At 35.3% G+C, this 24,349-nt stretch overlaps 2 protein-coding genes across 3 annotated transcripts in view; one reads left to right on the top strand and one right to left on the bottom strand.

Annotated features, from left to right (window-relative positions):
• The window catches only part of LOC134791615 (uncharacterized), a 106,312-nt gene that overhangs the window by 44,600 nt on the left and 37,363 nt on the right, over nt 1-24,349 (top strand). The window lies entirely within an intron of this gene.
• On the bottom strand, nt 288-22,789 carry LOC134790925 (uncharacterized). The gene is made up of 5 exons (XM_063761940.1): nt 22,210-22,789; nt 21,765-21,827; nt 21,624-21,683; nt 17,182-17,287; nt 288-503 (listed from the first exon to the last, which is right to left on the bottom strand). The coding sequence occupies exons 1-5, from the start codon at nt 22,287-22,289 to the stop codon at nt 288-290; spliced, it is 525 nt and encodes a 174-aa protein (XP_063618010.1). The 5' UTR covers nt 22,290-22,789.

The following is a 24,349-nucleotide window of genomic DNA, read 5'->3' as shown; positions in this document are numbered from 1 at the left end:
CTTCTTCCTGCGCATGGGCTGGGTGAGCGTGTTCTAGGCTCTGCGGGGCACGTGTGTTTGTCGTCACGCTGGAGCGCCTGCACCGCTACGTGCACCTGGGTGCGGCTACTTCTTCCTGCACATGGGCTGGGTAAGCATGTTCTAGGCTCTGCGGGGCACGTGTGTTTGTCGTCACGCTGGAGCGCCTGCACCGCTACGTGCACCTGGGTGGGGCTACTTATTCTTCCTGCGCATGGGCTGGGTGAGTGTGTTCTAGGCTCTGCGGGGCACGTGTGTTTGCCGTCACGCTAGAGCGCCTGCACCGCTACGTGCACCTGGGTGGGGCTACTTCTTCCTGCACATGAGCTGGGTGAGCGTGTTCTAGGCTCTGCGGGGCACGTGTGTTTGTCGTCACGCTGGAGCGCCTGCACTGCTACGTGCACCTGGGTGGGGCTACTTCTTCCTGCGCATGGGCTGGGTGAGCGTGTTCTAGGCTCTGCGGGGCACGTGTGTTTGCCGTCACGCTAGAGCGTGTTAGATAAATGAATAATTTTTAAGATATTAAATATTTAAAACTCAAAATTAATAGTAAATATTATTTTCAAAGATATAACTTGTCAGGAACTTATTTATTTACCTTGCCCAAGTAACACAAAAGTAGCTGAATATTGTTTGAATAATAGAGCATTCCGTACCGTATGCTGAATAAGGTAGCTGTATAACGTCTGTATAAGCGCTTATACAGACGTTATACAGAAGGTTTGGGCGCAAAGTGGGCTAGCCCACGCCGCTTATTACTGAATAACAGTAATGTAATAGCTGTATAAGTGTGAGCCCACACATTGAATCGCTGAATAACACTTGTATAGAAGCTGTCAAAAGCTTCTATACCGCTTTTAAACCAAAGTTATCCAGCTTTGTATAGAATGACTCAGTTAGTCACACGTTATGCAGCTTTTGGTTCAAAAGTGCATTGTTACAGAAAATATATTCAGCTATTTGTGTATGATTTGTCTTCCATTTTAATTTGTGAACTCGTGTCAAAGTGTAGTGTCTGAAGTGAATACAAAATAAGGAGGACATTACTCATATATTGATTTGATGTTTACATAACATCAATTTCATTGCGCATGCGACTTTACTGTTAATATATATATACATTTTATTTAAAATTTTAAAGCGCCGCGTAAATAATGCACTGTTTAGAAAGTAAATATAGAAAATGTAGTACTCCGCTTTTAAATTTGTAATTTTTTTGCGGTGTTTAGATGTTTTAGTGATAGAAAATGTACTTTAACAAGTTATGCTACGATAAAACTAGTTTTATAAATGAATATAAATGGGGTTTTCAGTTCATTTTAAATTCCTATTTAATTTTAGAGGTTAGAATATGAGCAACCGTAATGGCGTCCGACTGTGCTGAATATAAGCTGCTGCCACAGGTATTATGTGCTAAATTTCTGAATAGGCATTCACATTATTCGCGTTACTAAGCTACATGTTAGATAATAATGGTTTTAGAACAACAAGTTTTGAATAACATCAGTATAATAGTAATTGTTTTCGCAATCTTAAAGCATATTAGGGTTCTATACACAAATAGTAAAAACCACATAGAACCTCACTAGTTTGATGAGAAACATTATAGGTATGTAACACGGGCAATATTCAATCCTACTTCCTACTAATATTATAAACGCGATATAATATTTAAGTTATATGATAAATCTGGGGGCACGGCAGACTACACAGTTATTTTTTCCGTTATCAGTTCCGACAAATATGTAGTAGGTAAAGATGTACGAAGTGAGTACGAAGATGTGTATAGTATGAGTATGGTGTGGTTACGAGTATGGTATGAATATGAATATGGTATAGGTGCGAAGGTGCGGGTATATTAGTAGCGGGTATCACGGGTATGAGTACAAGTATAGTTTGGTATGGGCAGTATTGTTTAGGTATGAGTACGAGTATAGTGTGGGATGGGTATGAGTAGACCCACTTGAAACCTAAAAACAGTCCGTTCAAAATCGACAGGAGAACCGATTTCGCTATATTTTAATGGGGGTGATTATTTTACATTTCACATACCCAGTCCAGTCTACAAGTTTTTAATGCAACAATATCAATAACTAGCATTTGCCACCTTGTTTGCAAACTAGCAACAACCTTAAATGGCCATTGGTAAACTTTATCTCGTTGCAGTAAGGTATGCAAATGGTCAGTTAACAGTGTTTACGATGGTAGCTAGCAATTGTTTTACGTCATTAAAACGACAATGCATCTTGTGTAAAATAACCAATCGAAGAGAATTGTTAAGAAAACTAAACCTCGATTTTTTAAATAATGGTTGGATTAAAGAATAAGGGCGTTTCTCAGAGATGACCTTCGGTGCCTGACTTCGGTGCCAAATTTTTTTTTTTACTTATTTGATATGCGACTTTATTTCCTAAAATCTAGCCTTAGAATAAAAAATATTGGTAGTGGAGGCCTCCATTAGAACCTTATAGTTTTTAAGATATTTGAGATTGAAAAAACACCGAAATCATGTGCAGGCACTGAAATCAATTGGCGTCACCGAATTCAATAATGCATACACAAAAATCACGTTTCAATTTTATATCTCAATCATATTACATTTTAATCATATTTTTCATTCTTATTTGATTATAAGCGATGTAATAAGGCTAATGATCTCGAAAGCTTACATAAATTTAATAGATATAGACCCAAGATTTTAAAATAACCTAATTACGGCTTGTAAAACAACATCTCTAGAAGATATCCCACACTATTTGACTGTCCTCTCATATAATAGGGTGGTGGGCGATGTATGGTCCTGGAACGAGTTTCAGACATGTCGACCACAAATTCGCACATTAGTGCCATAAAGGAGAAGATGTTTGTTTCACACAATCCGACCGCACACGCATCAAAAAGAAACTTATGTTACCTACACTCGATAAACAAGAAACTTTTGAGTGGTGTTCAATGCTCAAAAAATATTTAATGTACTTATAAAGCAATGTGATGCAATACGGAAAACAAGTATTTTTGAATAACAGAGTTTTAAAGCGTGAACTCCATCAATTTAAAACTATTTGAAGTAGTCGACTAATGCTTGAAGATCTAATAACCTGTTAATTATTTGAAAATGGAGGAGGAGATCTACAGCATTCTGAAACACTTGAGCTAATTTGTAACTCCTATATTTAGACATAAAGACGTAAGACATTGAAGATTGTTAAAACATTTGCTATATTCAATTTGTGTATATGGCTATCCTTTAGAAATATCGATCAGTAAGGTACGCTCAGTGCCTTTGAAGCGATCTCGACATTAGAAGGCCACTTTATTTTTAATCCCTTGTTCTGAACATCCCGTCCCTTGGGTGCATAATACTTACATACACAAGTTATTGTAAAAGAAGTGGGATCTGCATTCATTTAACATGGCTGACACGTTTAAAGTTATCGAGGTGTAGGGCCTCAGGTGATACAGAGGACAATTAACATAATTTACTTCATTGGTTTGAAGAGAACATCAAGACAGAGAAAGAAACATTGGGTCTACAAGTTTCAACACACGTCTGGTTTAAAAAACTACTCATAGTAAACTAGTGATTTTTTGTACCTATTATGACTTAATTTACTTACAAACATAATTTTACGTTTATACAACGTATCTTGCACTTTTTAGGTGTGATAAATTAGTACAACAAGCTAGTTTACAAAGCAGGATTTGAATTCAGTGATCACTTTTTTGATATCGGTGGTCAAAAAATCCACCGAATCCAAGGAAATCAACACCAGTGATGTCAAAATTAATCGCTTTTTAGCAATTACAGAAATAGCATGAGTGATACAGAGGAGATGTAATAATGATGGATTTACGTACTTTCGAGGATTTCTTAAGCACTTGCATAACGATAAATGCACTGAAACTTTCGGAGTAAATTGCACCACCGATCTCAAAAAAACATAGAACCAAACCCACCGAAGGACGGTGAAACCTTTAAAAAATCACTTTAATATACTGTGACTGTACCTCTACTCTATTCAACGGTTAAGGCACAACTAAAGCATACTATGTTTGAGACACTGAGTTCCTGGTTTACAACTTTGAAGGAGTACCGACATGTTTTGCAAATTACACCGAAATCAGGCCCTAGCCCGGGACACATAGTAAATTTGGTTTTATTCAATGAGTTGAGCAAACACATTATTGTGATATAAAGAATATGATAAGTTAACTAATACCTTATGCGTGAATACCCACAATAACTGCGATCTAATGCCCCATCTTGAGTAATAATTTTTTGTTTCATAAAATCTGGGTGCGGGACACTCCCACCGAACATCATTTTTGGCATTTGAATTTTTTTTTCTTGTATTATATAAATAATAAATAAATATTTTGATAGTGTCCCAGACAGAACATAGGCTGAAGATCATGCCTAAATTAATTCAGATTTATTGAACAGTAAATTCAATCATTTATTGCCCCGGACACGTAAAAATGGCCCTCCTGAGAAATGCCCATAAATACGCAAGATGCGTTCAAAATAAAATAAAAACACGCTCAAGCTCAAAGCAAACAGGCTCAAGTAGCACTGTTGACCGTGTATAAACTTATAAAGCTACGGAACCCTCTCCACCGCGCATTTGTTGATACTAAGCAGTAGTTTGAATAGCGCTGCTCATTGCGTTCATTTTGCAGCTTTTAGCAAGAAAAGACAGTATATGTGTACTAAAATCGCTATAACTTAAGTATAAGTGTTGTTTTAGTATTTATTATTCAGACGTTATGTCTATAAAAGCCATAACTAACCCATATATGCAGCTACTGAATAACAAATAATATGTGGAGTTCATTACAGCTTCCAGTAATAGCGTCCACCTTTATTCAAAAACTAGCATTAAAACAGAAACTGCAACCGCTTTTATACAGTTGAAAGTCTTCACCGACGCTTCTTTTCAGCATTTAGTAGCCACTATCACATTTTTCTTAATATTGTCTGCTTAATATCTCACGACACAAAATATATACAGCTAATTGCTGCTAATGCTGCTATTATGCAGCTTTTAGTAACCACAAATGCTTTAAGCTGAATAATGTCTGACTAACTGTGTAAGAAATAAGTATTATTCAGCTTTAATATGCAAAACCGATACTATGCAAAATTTATTCAGCATTTAGGCCGCACTAGGCCCACATATTTTCTTATTCCCAATTTAGTAATTTCCACCGCTTATACACAAAATTTATGCAATCTTAATTTGAATAAGATGATAATTTTACTCTATTATCCTGCTTGTGTGTTACTTGGGTGGTTCATAATTACTTATGTAAAACTGCTAAATCAATAACTGGATACTATTTAAGTTTTAAGTAAGATAAATAAAATGATAAACAGATGTAATTGAAAATAACACTGTTTTATTAAATTAAATAATCCAGTTTATTAAGGCCGTTCCCGTACCCAAATGAAATCTACAATCGAGCCTCCCCTCACGCCACCCATCCCGCCCCTAGATACAATGACGATACAACAGCGCCACGCAAGAAGTAGCGACTTAAATGAACTAACAGGACACTGATTTGTAAAACGTATTACTAAATACTGAAAAAAAGCATGCTGCATCTCATAGATGGCGTTAAAGTTAAATTGGAAAAATAAATGAAACATAGTGCAAATTAAATATTCATTTTAATGAAGTCAACTCTTATTTCAATAATATTTAATTATAAGGGTAAATACAGTTTATATTTAAACAAATTAATGACTGCAAGTTTTCTATAATATCATTATTTATTAGGTATACTGTGCAGGTATATCATCGATATTTATTAAAAAATCTGGGCATACCGATACAAGTGTGAAAAATAGGTAATTCGCACATGTATCATACAACGTTTTACAGTACATAATATGGCCCTTTAAATTTTCGACATAGTTACGTAATGTTCTAATTATCGCACTAATGCGGTAAAGTAGCACCATATTGTAATAGTACTTACCTACATTACGTTTACAAGTGCGGCAAATAGGAAATTCGAAACGAGTGGCGATAAATTCGAACACGACCGAAGGGAGTGTTTTGAATCGACACGAGTTGCGAATTACCTATTGGCACATGTATCGTACAACGTTTTACAGTACCTACAGTCCTACATACTAGGGTTTGCTCCCGGGAAATACCGGTACCGAAAGTACCGGGAATTCCCGGGATTTAGAGACAAGCAAAGAACCGGGATTTCAAAATTAAATTCCCGGTACTTTCGGGATTTTCTGGACTAATATTTCCGGTACAATATTTGACTGTTTTCTGTTACTTAGCATGAAATATCATGTTTTTTAAAGAAATACATTATATAAATCCATTGCTGACGCTAATACTTTTACGACTGACCATATATTAAAGCAAAACAAAAATAGTCAATGGGTTTGACAATGCCAACAAAATAAAATAGCTTATTTTGAAACTATACGAGTGTTTCTACGATAAATAATTTTATACGAATAATTAGTTAGTTGTATACTAAATACGAGCAAAAACTAGAGAGAATTGTGTAATTAATAAAATATTTCTTTTAATTCGAATACGGTATAAGAAACTCTTATTGATAATCTGAATGACATTTTAATAGTAGTTTATGTGACTGCTACATAATGAGAGGTATTAAAATACGAGTGTGGGTTTAAGAAACGAACGTTAGTGAGTTTCTTAATAGGATCACACGAGTGTTTTAATGCCTAATTATGTACAGTTACATACACTACTTTATCTAAACACATACTTAAAACTAACTAAAAGATAAACTGTACGTCAAATGGCGGTGAATGTAAACTTTTTTCACGCATGTCACACATCCGTAGTTTTTTTTAATTCCTAGACCTCTCCTAGACAAAAGAATGAAGTCCCTATTCTCATGTCACTCGAGATCAAATATCGTGCGGTTTATATTTAAAAAACATACTAAATTGACGTTTCGTATCGATAACTGTTTTAATATCTATGGATACTAGAATAGAGACCTACTTGAGTTTTGACTGCTGTTCCAAATTTAAACTCATAACCTACAAAAATCTATAACGTTATGTACATTAAAGTACAAATTTTCCTACTACCACAGATAAGAAAGTTCTCATAGTAAAATTGGTTGTAATAAAGCTTGTCATTTCCTACGGTTTCTGAACGCATTATAGAGCACTAATGACATGTGTGTAGATAAAATGAATTAAAATATTATAGTGTTAAACTAAAACACCAATCATCATCAAATAAAGGATTTAATACAATAAAACAGACATAACTTGGGAAGCTTGACCTACGACGCCGCCATTGCGGCGATGCTCATCTGTCAGTCCTTGCCGCGATATAGTGAGGTGACCATTTCCAATACCGATTGTTAGGCTTCACACGCGAAAGATCATTATCGGTTATCAGTTCGGCCTCCTGATGAAAAAAACCTTCGCCCTCGAAGGTCAGCAATCAGCACCATAGAACTCTTGTCCTCGTACTCCTTGCACCGAGGGACTCGTGACGTAGGTAGCCAGTTGTGCTCAACGACTTCATTGGACGCGATGTTAACTGTGCTAAAAATAAGAAAACAAAACCAACCGACTTGGTCAGTTCCACAATTCATCTTCCGATGTTTAGGCTCTTTAGGCTACATCAATATAAATTTTCTTGGTGTCATATCGTAATGCCATTTTATGCATCAAAATTTGTCAGATCATTGGGACTATTACGAGCTGGTAAATCAATCTTAATCGTCAGCTCTCAGGTAGTTCCGTTATGGTTCAAAACCAGGTTTATATTGTATATTTCCAGTTTTCTTAAATAAATATCATGTTCTCCAATCGTCAGCTCTTTAAGCAGATATAATAATATTATACATAATATCGTCAATTGTCATTTTATTACAGAAACTTCATATCTTGTCAACTAGCTCTTTAAGCCTCATCATAATTATCATCTTCCGAGCTCACTATTTTAACTTCGCTGATCTGTACTATATAAGTTTGCTAAATCGATTCTTAAACTGGTCTTGCAAAGGTGATCATATTCTTGAGCTCGCTAGGCGTACATATAATTTACGTATTAATTAATTACAAAATCTTCTGCAAATACTCGCTAAGTACCAGGCATGGGATTCTCAATAAATTCAAAAATACTCGCTAAGTCACATTCACGATCTAATAAAGTATTATCTCATTTGGGTGAGCCCCTTTCAGGCGAATATGTGCGCTCATTAAGCGTTGTTTCAGCTGTGTAAGACACTTCTGGCGATAAAGTGAGCCCTTGAGGCGATCATGTATGTAAGCCACTCAGGGGATCATGTGTGTGAGTCCCTCAGGCGATAATGTATGTGAGCCCTTCAGGCGATCATGTATCAAGCCACAAAGGCTATCAACAACCAGGCCACAAAGGTTGTCCAGTACCAGGCCCCGAAGGCAAATCATGTATGTAAGCCCTTCACGCGATCATGTATCAAGCCACAAAGGCTATCACAACCAAGCCACAAAGGTTGTCCAGTACCAGGCTCCAAAGGCAATTCATGTACGTGAGCCCTTCACGCGATCATGTATCAAGCCACAAAGGCTATCAACAACCAAGCCACAAAGGTTGTCCAGTACCAAGCTCCAAAGGCAATTCATGTACGTGAGCCCTTCACGCGATCATGTATCAAGCCACAAAGGCTATCAACAACCAAGCCACAAAGGTTGTCCAGTACCAGGCCCCAAAGGCAATTCATGTACGTGAGCCCTTCACGCGATCATGTATCAAGCCACAAAGGCTATCAACAACCAAGCCACAAAGGTTGTCCAGTACCAGGCCCCGAAGGCAAATCATGTATGTGAGCCATTCAAGCGATCATGTATGTGAGCCCTCCAGGCGATCATGTATCAAGTCACAAATGCTCTCAAACCACGTAAAGCCTTAATGTATCTTGTGCGCACTTGAGGCAACCATGTAAACATTTCTGTGAGCCCTTGAGGCAACCATGTACCTACATCTTTAACCCTTTACCAGGCGAAGGGATATATATTTCCTACAAACGGGACTTCAAACATGTGTTCTATTTTCAATGAGTAAGACTGACATTCGATTGTCATTGTGAGCCCTTGAGGCAACCATGTACCTACATCTTTAACGTACCTTGTGAGCCCTTGAGGCAACCATGTAATCTTTTCTGTGAGCCCTTGAGGCAACCATGTGATCATTTCTGTGAGCCCTTGAGGCAACCATGTAATCATTTCTGTGAGCCCTTGAGGCAACCATGTACCTACATCTTTAACGTACCTTGTGAGCCCTTGAGGCAACCATGTAAACATTTCTGTGAGCCCTTGAGGCAACCAAACTTGGCGGACATAACTTTTCTTTTTCACCACCATGTCTTGACTAACTTAAGGCGACTTTACGCTTACATGGATTTATTTCTTTTATCACGGGCAATAACCTTATTTTGTGACAGCATAACAAGTTTGGCAACAATGACAATTTTGTACTTAAGTGTAATAGCCCTGTCGGCGTTATCACCACACGACTACCAACCAGAGACCCAGAGAATCATTGTCTCGCCAAATATTCTTCCCTTTTTTATAATGCATCCACTCTGATAATTACACTAACATGCATACCTCAGACATAAGGTATGTTGCCTTCAGAAACGATTTTCATGTTTCTCTCATCAATTCGACCTTTGTCAACACCAAACAATATATGGTAAAGTGTGTGATGTAAAGATACTACCAAGTAGCAAGTATATGAACAAGCAAACCTCCAGGCATAAACTTGCTATACATAACTAATGTTTACTAACTTAACTTACAAAATGTTGTTCAGAATAGGTCGCTCAACAAGACCATTTCCTTTCTTCCTCCATCTGAGGCAGCTTTGAATGCTAGAATGATCTGCGTACACACCCCTTTAACCAGCCAACAGTAGGTAGTTATGCTTTAGCACACACAGTAGTTCAGTCACACAGCATAAGTACTATTCAAATTTTATTTGTTTTGTTACTAGATGGTTTTTTTTAAATCTACCTATTATAGTATCCATCCATATTAATTACTTGATATTATGATGTCTTTGAAAAATTGCAAACAGACAAGACATAAAGAGACATTTTATAAGTCATGCCAATTATCAGTAAAGTAGGCATAGGCAGTATGATTCATTTGCATGAAAACATCCAGAAACTTACTTCAAGTAGGTACTTGGTGAAACAACATGTGTTAATAATATTGACCATTACTGTAAACTTGTAAAGTTATGTGCCTCATTCAATTGGATAACTTTAGTAAGTAATAACATCTGCAGTCACTTCTCATTGCAGACTCTTCTTTCATTGCAACCCATTTCAGCTGCAGTTCAGTCAGGAAGAGGACTCACTTCAAGCAGCCGCACCGCCACGAGCCGCAATATCCATTCTAGGAGTCATATTGACTTTATAATAACACATGTCATGATAATACAACATTTAACAAACAAATTGAACATGTTGACTCATTGAATATTATCACTTCACACTGTTAATTTATCAATAATTTACTTTAGGTAATTAAGAAATAACATTATAAAAATCATTGTTTCAATATGAAGCCATACACACACACAAATAACATATTAATAATTTTAATTGTTCTTGGAAGTCCCCATCTACATGGAGCACACCATCAATAGACTTCAATTCCTACCGGCCTAATTTTAGCCAGTTAATACTTTTACTACCAGTCAACCAGTTTGCCCATAACCATATGAACAAGCCGCCTATGTGAGATAGATATCTCATATCTAACAATATTGGCAAGCTCTGCATAACTAATTAGAATTTAGTTTTCATCCCTCTTAACATGACACAAATTTCATTCAATAACAAAACATTATTACCTACAATTCAATTCACACTTACAGGTTTGCATATACTATAATAACCATACCAGTTGTCTCCACTCAATTTGTTACTTCATCTCACCGCTGTTCTCACTGCCTCCTGCAGTGCATGTGCAAATTCAACGTACATGCTACTTCAATTCTTGGGCTTGCAATCCACCTGAACTTGTATGGAATTATCCACTAAGCACCGGCCTAGTACGCATGCTAATCTGCACTATTTCATTTGAGAACATGTTAACAAATATCCATTAGTCAGTGTAAGTACTGTTACACAACACTCATTTTGTTCATTTAGTACATCTAGGTGTACATTTAAACATCATATTTTACCACAACAAAGTCTCCAATTCGCTTTTGAACATGCAAAGTATGTGCAGTAGCTTGTGTTAAAGTTGAATTATTAGTAAGTATATTTTACCACACAAGACCATACTTCATTCATAACCAATAGTTGATTACATAATACACAAACACATAAGAACCATACACAGTAATTCATCTCCATGTACTCACTTTGCAAAGATTAGGCAATTTGCAGCCACCAACATAATGTTTGACATGACTAGGTCTATAAGCATTTTATTGTGGAGAGGACAGTACACACAAAACAGTCAAGTACTTACAGCAATACTTTCAACCGATCATCAGTAGACCTTATGTTGTTGGAATAAAGTTTACAAACTGCAAGTTAATAGTGTGTATATGAAATTGTCTGTGACATTTTAAATTCTTGCCTCATTTAGGTAAATGTAACTCAATTCATTAATAATCAACTCTAGTCACCTCTATAAATTTCTAAAGCTATACAGCTAGTTACACTGTGACAATTCGTTTCATATAGGTAGTCCAGATAATCATCTTTTGATTTACATGCCCAGCAACAATCTAAGAGTTGCATTTATCTTACCATAATCTAATACCACTGCATTTTATGATAAATTAAAACATAACCCAACAATTTATTCAGTACTTATTGCATTAACACAAGTCATCATTTATGATCTCCAAATATTATTTATTATATATTTAATTACACAAACGGGTCTACCGCGATATAATTTCATTGTTTTTACCTTTAATTCCGACGTTTCAGCTGAGTTGCACCAGCTGTGGTCACGGAAAGACTGACGTCCCAACAAATGTCAACGGAGATATTAATAAAACACCACTAAACTACCCGAAATTAGTTTATAAAAATGTTCGGGGTAGACAAAGAAATTGCAGCTACCCGTTAAAGTTTAATGTTTATTGTCCACGGCACGACACGCAACACTCACAGTATCCGTACACTGGTCCGAAGATATATCCGCTGGTTTCAACATTTGAATCACTGGTCCCCAAGTAGACGATAATTTGTACCCGTCCTCACGATTGAAATTTTTAGGGTGTTTTTTAATTTCAATCGCCTCTCTCACGATCCGCGGATAATAGTGTCGCTCGTTGGAGAGGACTTTGGGTTTATGTAGCTCAATCCAGTGATTCGTTCCTGTTGTCAGCAAGTGCTCAGCTATTGCGGATTTGTTTACATGGCGATTTTTAACAGCTACACATACACATTGGCCAAACTAAGCGCAGCGTTCAAGAGAGGGTGAAGGAACACATAGCAGCTGTTAAAAATCGCCATGTAAACAAATCCGCAATAGCTGAGCACTTGCTGACAACAGGAACGAATCACTGGATTGAGCTACATAAACCCAAAGTCCTCTCCAACGAGCGACACTATTATCCGCGGATCGTGAGAGAGGCGATTGAAATTAAAAAACACCCTAAAAATTTCAATCGTGAGGACGGGTACAAATTATCGTCTACTTGGGGACCAGTGATTCAAATGTTGAAACCAGCGGATATATCTTCGGACCAGTGTACGGATACTGTGAGTGTTGCGTGTCGTGCCGTGGACAATAAACATTAAACTTTAACGGGTAGCTGCAATTTCTTTGTCTACCCCGAACATTTTTATAAACTAATTTCGGGTAGTTTAGTGGTGTTTTATTAATATCTCCGTTGACATTTGTTGGGACGTCAGTCTTTCCGTGACCACAGCTGGTGCAACTCAGCTGAAACGTCGGAATTAAAGGTAAAAACAATGAAATTATATCGCGGTAGACCCGTTTGTGTAATTAAATATGTGTACAAAACGCGAGAGTTTAAAGTGTTATATTATTTATTATACACAAATATGTTGTGACATTGCACTAGATTTCATGTGCCTAAATTTTACCACAGTGAGTGCACAAGCTTGGATGAATCCAATAAAGATCTTTATTTCTATTTTCTGCATAGTGCATAGGTGCTATAAAATATCTAACACACTAGCCACTTCAATGTTCCTCATAACTGGGTTGTAAGTAAAGAACCATGACAATGATTAAATCAATTACTTCAGATACCTACTACTATTTTTGTTTTCACTTTTGAAATAAAGGTGGTTGAATAAATGTCTTGTTTACTCAACCAGTAAACCGGCCAACTTATTTAGTCACAAGTTTTATAAGCGCTATGGAAATTACTGTATTCTGATCAATTTGAGGCCAATTAGATGATATTGATTGATGATATAATTGTAACAAATAGCCTTGTTGGGTTGTCATTTCTGTGTAAGTAATAATTCTATGATTACTGAACTCCGCAGTAGCCAAGAGTGACCAATATTTATTTGGCATGAGTAAGTATAATATTTCATACTTGCCAATTATAGTAATGATTTTAACTTTTTGAAATGATTACATACTTTCTCATACTATGGGGCTGTCCATAAATTACGTCATCGATTTTTGACGATTTTGGACCCCCCCCCCCCTATAATCATCCAAAAATCATGCTTCAAATGACCCCATTTCCTCCTACTTCATGCTACCGTCATCCGATGTCCAGACCCCCCCCCCTAATTTGAAATGACGTAATTTATGAATAGCCCCTATGTGGATATGTCAACTTGTGATTTTACCTTAGATTTCTGATAAAATTAAATATTTATCACACCAAAGTTCACTTACAAAACTATTCACAAAAACTACTACAAAGTTACACCATTGTAAGTCACACGACTGTAATATTTTTCCCAACAAATTGGAACGATACCTCATAGCTTACCATACATTGTAATCCAATTTAACATGGATTATCTGATCACAAACTTGACCATAACTCAAGGTCACGTACACAATCTTGATGACGTGTAAACTGATTAACAGCTTTTTAGTATAATCGTAAAGCCTTATTACGGCTACAGAAACTATTTATGTCTGTTATTCAATGATGATTGATGCGAATTCAATTAAATAATTATGATAAAATAATGCAGACCGGCATTGTTTCCATGGCAACCATTGTGTGGTTGAACTACATCATTTAACAAAGTAAAATGTATTGTGGACTGAAATTACTTATCGCACTTCTGAACTGTTAAACTAAAACACCAATCATCATCAAATAAAGGATTTAATACAATAAAACAGACATAACTTGGGAAGCTTGACCTACGACGCCGCCATTGCGGCGATGCTCATCTGTCAGTCCTTGCCGCGATATAGTGAGGTGACCATTTCCAATACCGATTGTTAGGCTTCACACGCGAAAGATCATTATCGGTTATCAATAGTGACATGTCCTCTCCTTGGTAAATTCTTAATTCTGGCTGCAACAACTTCTTGATCCTTCCTATTGATAATTTTATTACCACTTTTACCTACTCACATGCAATTTTGCACATTTATTCAAGCCCCTTATCTTGTCTAGAATACAAAATTTCGTAAACGTAGCTCTAACAGTTATTCATAAATTAACGTTTTAAAACCGGCATTTTTGTGACTGACTGACTAATAGATCAAAAACCTAACCCACTTCGAGCTGACCTAGAAACTTGAAATTTGGCACCAAGGTAGACTATTAGGAGTTTATAGAGGGAACAATCTAAAAAATGAAAATTATTGATAATTTGATGAAGAAAAACATATATACTTATCGATAATAGGCTAGATGACTAATTTTCATTTATGGTATCAATCGATCAGGTTTGTCTTTAGGATCAAAAGTCTATATGGGATCCATTGCATTAAAGGAATACAAAAGTCAGAAATGATAGTCAAAGTCCGACAGTCGTACTTCACTCGCGAAACGCCCCGAACAAAACGATATGTGACCGTGACGTCAAGGTCACAAAGAGTCCATCTTGAAGTATGAACAAAACAAGAAAATTGCGATTTTGTCGGTGAAATATTGCGTTTATGTATATAGTTTCCATACAATCTTTTATTGGATAAAATGTGAGGAATCGAATCGAATGGTAACTAACTGCGACAATTCTTCGACCGACGGTTTTGTCAGGAACAGGGACAGGAACCGGTTACCTTAACCGGGGTTTTTCATAGGGTTATTTTAGAGGTGTTTATAAAAACCCCTACCATAACGGTAACCGCTTAATAAGGTAACACTTTGATTCGGTAACCGTATCAGATCGAGTTAACCTCTGTTACCGGTAACCGAAATAAAAACCCAGTCTATTCAGTTACCTCATTATGAGGTTTTTGACCAGTTCAAACGATTGTAATCTTTACGCACACTTAAATTCAACTTATTATTGAATAACCGAGGTTGGCATGGGCGGTCTATGAAGCCTCCAACCTCCAACACAAACAAGTTTTTTTGCCTTTCCTTTGTTTATCTTTATACCTACCTGTGTGGTGTGTTCTTATTATAAATAATTTTATATTATAACTAAAATAATTAAAATAAGTAAATTAAATAAATTAAATAAATTAAATAAATTAAATAAATTAAATAAATTAAATAAATTAAATAAATTAAATAAATTAAATAAATTAAATAAATTAAATAAATTAAATAAATTAAATAAATTAAATAAATTAAATAAATTAAATAAATTAAATAAATTAAATAAATTAAATAAATTAAATAAATTAAATAAATTAAATAAATTAAATAAATTAAATAAATTAAATAAATTAAATAAATTAAATAAATTAAATAAATTAAATAAATTAAATAAATTAAATAAATTAAATAAATTAAATAAATTAAATAAATTAAATAAATTAAATAAATTAAATAAATTAAATAAATTAAATAAATTAAATAAATTAAATAAATTAAATAAATTAAATAAATTAAATAAATTAAATAAATTAAATAAATTAAATAAATTAAATAAATTAAATAAATTAAATAAATTAAATAAATTAAATAAATTAAATAAATTAAATAAATTAAATAAATTAAATAAATTAAATAAATTAAATAAATTAAATAAATTAAATAAATTAAATAAATTAAATAAATTAAATAAATTAAATAAATTAAATAAATTAAATAAATTAAATAAATTAAATAAATTAAATAAATTAAATAAATTAAATAAATTAAATAAATTAAATAAATTAAATAAATTAAATAAATTAAATAAATTAAATAAATTAAATAAATTAAATAAATTAAATAAATTAAATAAATTAAATAAATTAAATAAATTAAATAAATTAAACAAATTAAATAAATTAAATAAATAAATTTAATAAATAAATAAATTTAATAAATAAAGTCAATAAAATCAACAAAATATAAATAAAGTAAACAAAATAAACAATTTTTTTAGTATTTTTTTTAGTTCTGACGGCACATCACTAAAACTACTTTAATGTAGCAAACCAGTAAGCAACCGATAATAAAGGTTACCATAACTGAATGAAAACCTGTTAAAAACCCTTAACAAAAACCCTATCGCGATGGGGTTTTGAGATTAACTCGGTTAAAGGTTAGGGTTACCGTTTCAATAAGGTTACCATTACAATCAGGTAACAGTATGATAGGGTTACCGAATGATAAGGTAACCGAATCGATTGGGTTACCGAATTGATAGGATTAAGCGTAAAGAGGGGTTTTCCGGTCCTTGGTCAGGAAGCTCTTCTTCCACATTGAACGATATTTGTAACTGAAAATAAAATATATTGTATGTGTTAGCATTTACAATTTGTCACATCATGTACAGTCGACGTCAAAGATATGTACCTATTGCAGCATACTCCTTTGTAATAAGGTGAAAAATGTATACATATATTTGACGTCGACTGTACATATAAAGCACCGGTGGTAAAGAACCAACGAGAGAAATAGAAGTAAGACCCTGTATAATGACTACGAATCGTGTGATAAATCAATTTACTATGGAATTCTGGCACACGAAGTTGAAACAATGTTATTCTAGCTAGGTAGTTAGTACAAAAGTTAAAATTGTTCTCTGCTCTACAATCAATAAGCATAATTAGCATGAATCACCTACCTCATGGGTATCTTCTTCCTCTAATATACTAGGAACCCGATAAGTGTCATCCACCTCATCCACCTGTGCAATGCGTGGGTTCAAAATGTTTGAGCCGGTCGCCTCACTGTCAAAACCAAAATTAAATAAATGTATGATGTTTTACAGCACATATGGACTTTACCGCACTAGTGCGATAATGCACACACACATTACGTAACTATGTCAAATATTTAAAGGGCTAGTAGTAGTAGTAAACTCTTTATTGTACAAAAAGACATATTAAAAATAACATACAATTAGCAAGAAGTACAAAGGCGAACTTATCCCTTTGAGGGATCTCTTCCAGTTAACCTATAGGGCTATATGTACTGTAAAACGTTGTACGATACATGTGAGAATAGGTAATACGCAACTCATGTCAACTATTTTTCGCACTATTTTTTATCATCAAGTGATGATGAACAATAACAGCCACATTTTGCCTCTCATTAAGCATCCGGACAAATCTGTCGGTCGAAGAATTGTAGCAGCCAGTCATTTCTTTACAACATCACTCAATTTATAAATTAGTCCATTACTATTTCATAAATTGATCATGGACCCGCGAAACGCAGCATTCCAGAAATGCAGTTATTTCGAAAAGTGAAACAGACTAATTTCAAAATTTTTATGTAGGTACCTATATTATAACAAGTGATGACAATGGAGAAAACTACTTGAAAGTAAATAAACCATTGTGCTGGTTACAGGTACAGTCGGCGTCAAATACTTTGTAGCAACAAAGTAGCCAAATAGTAACATCTAGCAAGTAACATAATAAAATTGCGGTTTGTGACGTCCCAACTAGCAAATCTATGTGCTATAAAAGTTGAGAGCACGTTTTTATTTTCGCTTTTTGGTGCTATACAAGGTGTAAAAACAGTCGAATAAAAGTCCTGTAAGCGTTTACTCAACGCGAAAAGGCGCACTTATACAGACTAAAAGTGTTATAAAAATCGAGTAAGCGCTGTATAAGAAGCAAATCGATGCTGCAAGAGTTGAGTAAAAGTGGATAAAAGCGCTTCTAGTGTTTTAATAGCAACGATAGTGCTTTTATTCGACTATTTGTTCTATAAACATTAGCAATTTACTATTACTCAGTGAAAGTGTTCTATAAAAGCAGCCGCACTGCTTTTTCTCAGCAAAAATGTTTCGTAAAAGTAGCCGAATTGCTTTTACTCGGCATTTTAAATGTGTAAGAGTGCAGTAAATGCTTTTATTCAACTAATATGTGCTAAAAACGATCTCAGGTAAGCGATTATATTACAATTATTTTATTATGTTTGAGGCCTAATCGTCTTCACGTGTCTAATAAAACAAAAAGGTACTTAAGTATTTTTTTACTGCTGTCATCCATGACATTTATTTTTACCGTGATTGTGTACATAAGTTTTTACTGTCTGTAAGTACACGTAATACAGTAAAACCTAGCGCGAAAAATACTTTATTGATAAAACCAAAGGCACTGGTTCATATATATTCATGGGCCGTCTATTTTCTTAAATTTCAATAAAAAAATATTAATTAAAATAAGTAAAAATTTGCTTACACGATCTAGTTTCTCTTATATCTCATTAATTCGACTATAAGTCGAGTAACTGAGTTTACTGCTACACTTATAGCACATGATGTCGCCATGTTTATGGATTTATAGTCCGGTGGCCGACTGCATGAAACCCTACCTGATAAAAAAATAGAAAAATCCTACTCTGTAGGGGTAGCTGACTTTTAGCAGCTTCAACTGCTCTTGGACGGCCGTGGCTTAACTTGGCAAATTTTGCGCAAGTGGCAAAAAAGTGGTACAAATATTCATCAAAAAACAAAAGTGGTCAGCTACATCCTGTGTTGGCTGGTTCCTGTGTCCGACCGAATTTGTGGTACCAAGTGAGCTACAATTTACCTCATCGAAAAATAGAATGTCACTTGTATGGTAGGATAGCTGCCATTGACATTTTTTTTAATGCGGACGGACTGCAAAAGCTGCCAGGCTAAGGTGAGACCGACCAAGACATACGTCAACAAATTTAATGTAGGTATTACAATCAGTTTTTTTTCATTCTATTTTTCGATGAGGTAAATTGTAGCTGTCACGTTGTACCACAAATTCGGTAGGACACAGGAACCTGCCAACACAGGATGTAGCTGACCACTTTTGTTTTGCTGTCCTCAATTCTATTATACGATGGGGTTTTTTTTTGATGAATTTTTGTGCCACTATTTTGCCATTTGCGCAAAATTTGCCAAATTAAGCCGCGGCCGACCAAGAGCAGTTGATGCTACTAAAAGTCAGCTACCCCTACAGAGTAGGATTTTTCTATTTTTTTATCAGGTAGGGTTTCATGCAGTTGGCCACCGGACTATATTGAAACGACAACATGGCTGACTTGTGCTGTTAATGTAGTTCAAAACTCTTTAAAAGTACTCTAAGCTGAATACATTTTGAATAAAACCTGTAAATACACTTCAGCTCCTATAACAGCGGTTTGAACCCCATTACCCGAATTATGATATAAGCGCGCTGTTACAGCAGCATTGTTGCCAAATGGTTATTGGATTGCTTTTAATAAGCTTTTATAGCAACAGAGAAGAGAATTGAGTAACAGTTGTATTAAAGCGCCTTATTCAGACAATTAGCTATTCTATAGCTGTTATATGATTTTAATAGAACAATTATGCTGAATAAAAGTGATTTAGTAGCGCTAACTCAGCATTTATTAAAAGGTGGAATAAAAGTGCTAAAAGATAGTGCTATAAACGTTTATACGACATGATTATAGCACTAATTAGCGAAAATTGCTAAATAGTCGAGTTAACCGCTATTATACGATATATTGGTGTTTCAACAACCGTAACTCGGCTGTTATACGATTACAGGCTGAGTAAATCAATTCTTATACGACTATTTTGCTAGTTGGGGTAAGTATTAAAAAAACTGCTTACTAGATCTCGTTCAAACCAATTTTCGGTGGAAGTTTGCATGGTAATGTACATAATATATATATTTTTTTGTTTTATCATTCTCTTATTTTAGAAGTTAAAGGACACACATTTTACCACTTTGGAGGTGGTCTCTCGCGCAAACTATTGAGTTTAGAAAAAAAATATATCAAAAACCTCAATATATTTTTTGAAGACCTATCCATAAATACCCCACACGTATGGGATTGATGCAAAAAAAAATTTTGAGTTTCAGTTCTAAGTATGGGGAACCCCCAAAATGTATTGTTTTTTTCTATTTTTGTTGGAAAATCCAAGTTTCAACAGTACCTATAGTTCTTATAGTTTCAGAAAAAAGTGGTTGTATATACGGACGGACAGACAGACAGACATGACGAATCCTTAAGGGTTCCGTTTTTTGCCATTTGGCTACAGAACCCTAAAAATGCTCTATCACAGGTAAATGAGAAATTGAAAATGGAAATAATTGCCCAAGATTATTAGTTTTATTAAAATAAAAAATCGGTCAACACGCTCAAGAAAAGGAAATCATTTACTATTGTGTAGGGTAGGTATAATATAAAATAACTACCAGTTCATTAAAAAATACGTAAAAGAATAACGAAAGTACGGACAATCGGTAAATCCCGGGATTTTAATTTCCGGGACTTACTCAGGCAACCCTATTACATTCTATCAGTGTACATTTTTAGGGTTCCGTACCCAAAGGGTAAAAACGGGACCCTATTACTAAGACTTCGCTGTCCGTCCGTCCGTCTGTCCGTCTGTCATCAGGCTGTATCTCATGAACCGTGGTAGCTAGACAGTTTAAAATTTCACAGATGATTGAATTTCTATCGCCGCTATAACAACAAATACTAAAAACAGAATAAAATAAATAGTTATGCAACAAACGTGATTTTTGCCGGTTTTTGCATAATGGTACGGAACCCTGCGTGTGCGAATCCAACTTGCACTTGGCCGGTTTTTTTAAATTAAGTACCTCTTGGAGAATATCAAATAACTGATGAGGGCAATGTATCTCGTACGATATTATTGATTGGCGACATTTTATTTAGTTTTCGGCGAACATTTGCTAAGTAGGTAGTACTAATAGCCATCTAGGAAAATAAGTACAAAATATGTCCAAATAATTGAGAATATCAATTCAATTAATAAAAAGATATAAGCATCTGCACTGATAGGAAAACAGTATCTAAATCTAACTAAGGTCTTTTCGTACGCCGCCGCTGTGAGTACTTGAGTAGGTAGGTATTTATCGCAACGCACGAAGTTACGCGCGACATAGGTACCTACATATGTGACGTTATCTATGAAAAGGGACCTTATTGTCGATGGCGCTTCCGCCATTATTAACGATGCTCTGATATAAATACCACGCCGTGCGACGCAGTGCGTCGTAAGCGCCATAGACAATAAGGTCCCTTTTCATAGATAATGCCACAATTAGAATTAGAACTTACTCGTTACTTTGAATGTCAGTGGTTGATGAAATCGGAGATTCCATTTCCATATTTTGCAGTCTGTAAATAAAGATAAATTGTAGTAGTGTATTGTGTTACGTAGGTAGGGCTAAAAAGCACAAGTCAAATAATTATACTCACTCGATGTAGTCTAAAGATATAGTATCATGTTCGGCTGTGAAATTATCCAATTTTCTTCTTTTCCTAGAAAGACAAAAAAGTAAAAAGTTTAGACGCATGACAAATCACGAGCTGAGGTGGGTGCTCGTATTTATAGGAAGGCCCACTACACCGCAACCGCGTAACTACGACTCACGGAGACGCACACATAGACGGCAATGTTTTCTGTCTTTGCCGTGCAAGGCAGCGGCGCTAGTGCCGCGTGGTGTAAACGTCGCGAATCGCAATATCCTTTTAAGCTATTTAGATGATGAATTGATGACAATGCTTAACCGGTAGATGGAGCGATTATTAAATTCTAGAATGTTTTAAGTTATATGGATTACTAATTAGTACGATCAAGTATATATTAAATTAAGTAATAATTACGTATTTCACTGTGTAATAAATATACATTTTTACTTACGTTAGTTCCATTGTTTGTTGGAATCTTCCGAGTTGTCTTTTTCGAGATGTCTTCTTTTTATTCAATTGCTTGTTACCCATTATAACTTAAAGGTTTTGGTGCACACGGTATATCACTAGGACGCACAACACAGCACAGTTTTTATAAGTAAATCTTATATTTGTTTTGGGGACACCTAGTACAGGTCCGTCTGGCACGAGCGCTCAGCCATCACTGTCTCATTTCGAAAGACGGACGGAGATAGAGCATGCAGGCCGGAGTCGATATTTTGTTACGATAGAATTAGTTGATGTTTATTTATTTTAAAAATATTGCCTCTAATTATCGTTTTTCTAAAGCTGTCAAATTACTGTTATAGTTATGATTGATTTTCTCCTTTTTTTGTTTCATAGTGTCACATAGTAAAGAAACGAGTAAAGTTGGAGTAAAAATTCGAATTGGAGGTTACTTTGGGAATAAATTGTATCGAGCGAAGTGTTATGAATCGTGTATCGAAAGCTGTGTTATTAAAGATAATATAATCAAGAATTATATTTATTTTTCCCACGTCTACAAATATCACCGTTTCTTAGAAAAATAGGATAATTATTGGGGTATTTTTACATTTCTGGCTCAGGGAACGGCCTTAACCTTATCCAATCAACAACTTACAAACACAATCACTATTAGTTTATAATTCAGTAAGAGATGATTTAATTAATTATTAATTAATTAATCCATCTAATTAATCAAGTAAGTACATAATTATTACAATAATTACCAACATAGTATTTACTTAACTTTCAATATTCCTTTGGCGATGATTAACTCAGTGCTGCAGGGCAAAGCAGAATGCAGAATGCTCAAAGCAGAATGATCAGTAATGGCTGGGTCGGTCCCTTTTATACCAATTTCTACCTGGCAACTGGTTGATCATGCCACTTGTCATGTACCTCGTCCATTTATCGAATTAAGCAGAATAAAACTATTAGAACATCTTTTCAATAAACTCCGTCATACATAATTATTAATCAGTAATATTAATACGAAATATAATCACTTCAAAGTAGTTTACAAATCTTAGTAGTAGGTTAACTTACTATTTCTCTTGTCAACCGTGGTTTCGTATCGTACCCACATAAATAACAAATTCAGTAAAATTCACGTGATGTTGTGTTAAGTGTTTAAATAGTGTAATATATTATCAACATTGGACGTCAAAGAGAAACAGAGGTCAGTTTCATACGTAATACAATTTGTACATAGAACAACAATATTCTAACAAGCGCCTGCACCGCTACGTGCACCTGGGTGGGGCTACTTCTTCCTGCACATGGGCTGGGTGAGCGTGTTCTAGGCTCTGCGGGGCACGTGTGTTTGTCGTCACGCTGGAGCGCCTGCACCGCTACGTGCACCTGGGCGGGGCTACTTCTTCCTGCGCATGGGCTGGGTGAGCGTGTTCTAGGGTCTGCGGGGCACGTGTGTTTGTTGTCACGCTGGATCGCCTGCGCCGCTACGTGCGTCTGGGTGGGGCTACTTTTTCCTGCGCATGGGCTGGGTGAGCGTGTTCTAGGCTCTGCGGGGCACGTGTGTTTGTCGTCACGCTGGAGCGCCTGCACCGCTACGTGCACCTGGGTGGGGCTACTTCTTCCTGCACATGGGCTAGGTGAGCGTGTTCAAGGCTTTATGATAAAATGGTAATACGTGGACGATACTCGGCCCGAATCGAACTTTAAGATACGTCAATTAATAAATCTAGAAACGATATGGATTAGATATTTAAATATATATTTACGAAAATATAGAGTCAATACTGTATTTACTGTAATGAATTTTCTTATTTGTCACAAGTAATCTAACTAGGTACACAGAAATACCTGGTGCCACGGATTTGAGTGTGATTTTGTATATCATTTTAATGATACCTACCTAGAAGAGTGTATTAAATAAATTCACAATTTTATTAACCTTAGACCTCTGGCATTTTATAAAAGTCCCAAAAACCTGTTCCAAACTGTTCCAAAAACGCTTTAATATTATACTTCAACTTTTGAATCTTACCGATATAGATACACATTTTATAGACATGCGTAAGTGGTGGGACATATTCATAGAGAAGGAATAGGTGCCAGTGTCAGTGTGTCTGGGTTCATTTTTGGAA

The sequence above is a fragment of the Cydia splendana genome, chromosome 1 (genome assembly GCF_910591565.1).
Source record: "Cydia splendana chromosome 1, ilCydSple1.2, whole genome shotgun sequence".
Taxonomy (NCBI): Eukaryota; Metazoa; Arthropoda; class Insecta; order Lepidoptera; family Tortricidae; genus Cydia; species Cydia splendana.
Note: the sequence above shows the minus strand (reverse complement) of the source record. Positions and strands in the feature narration are given on the sequence as shown.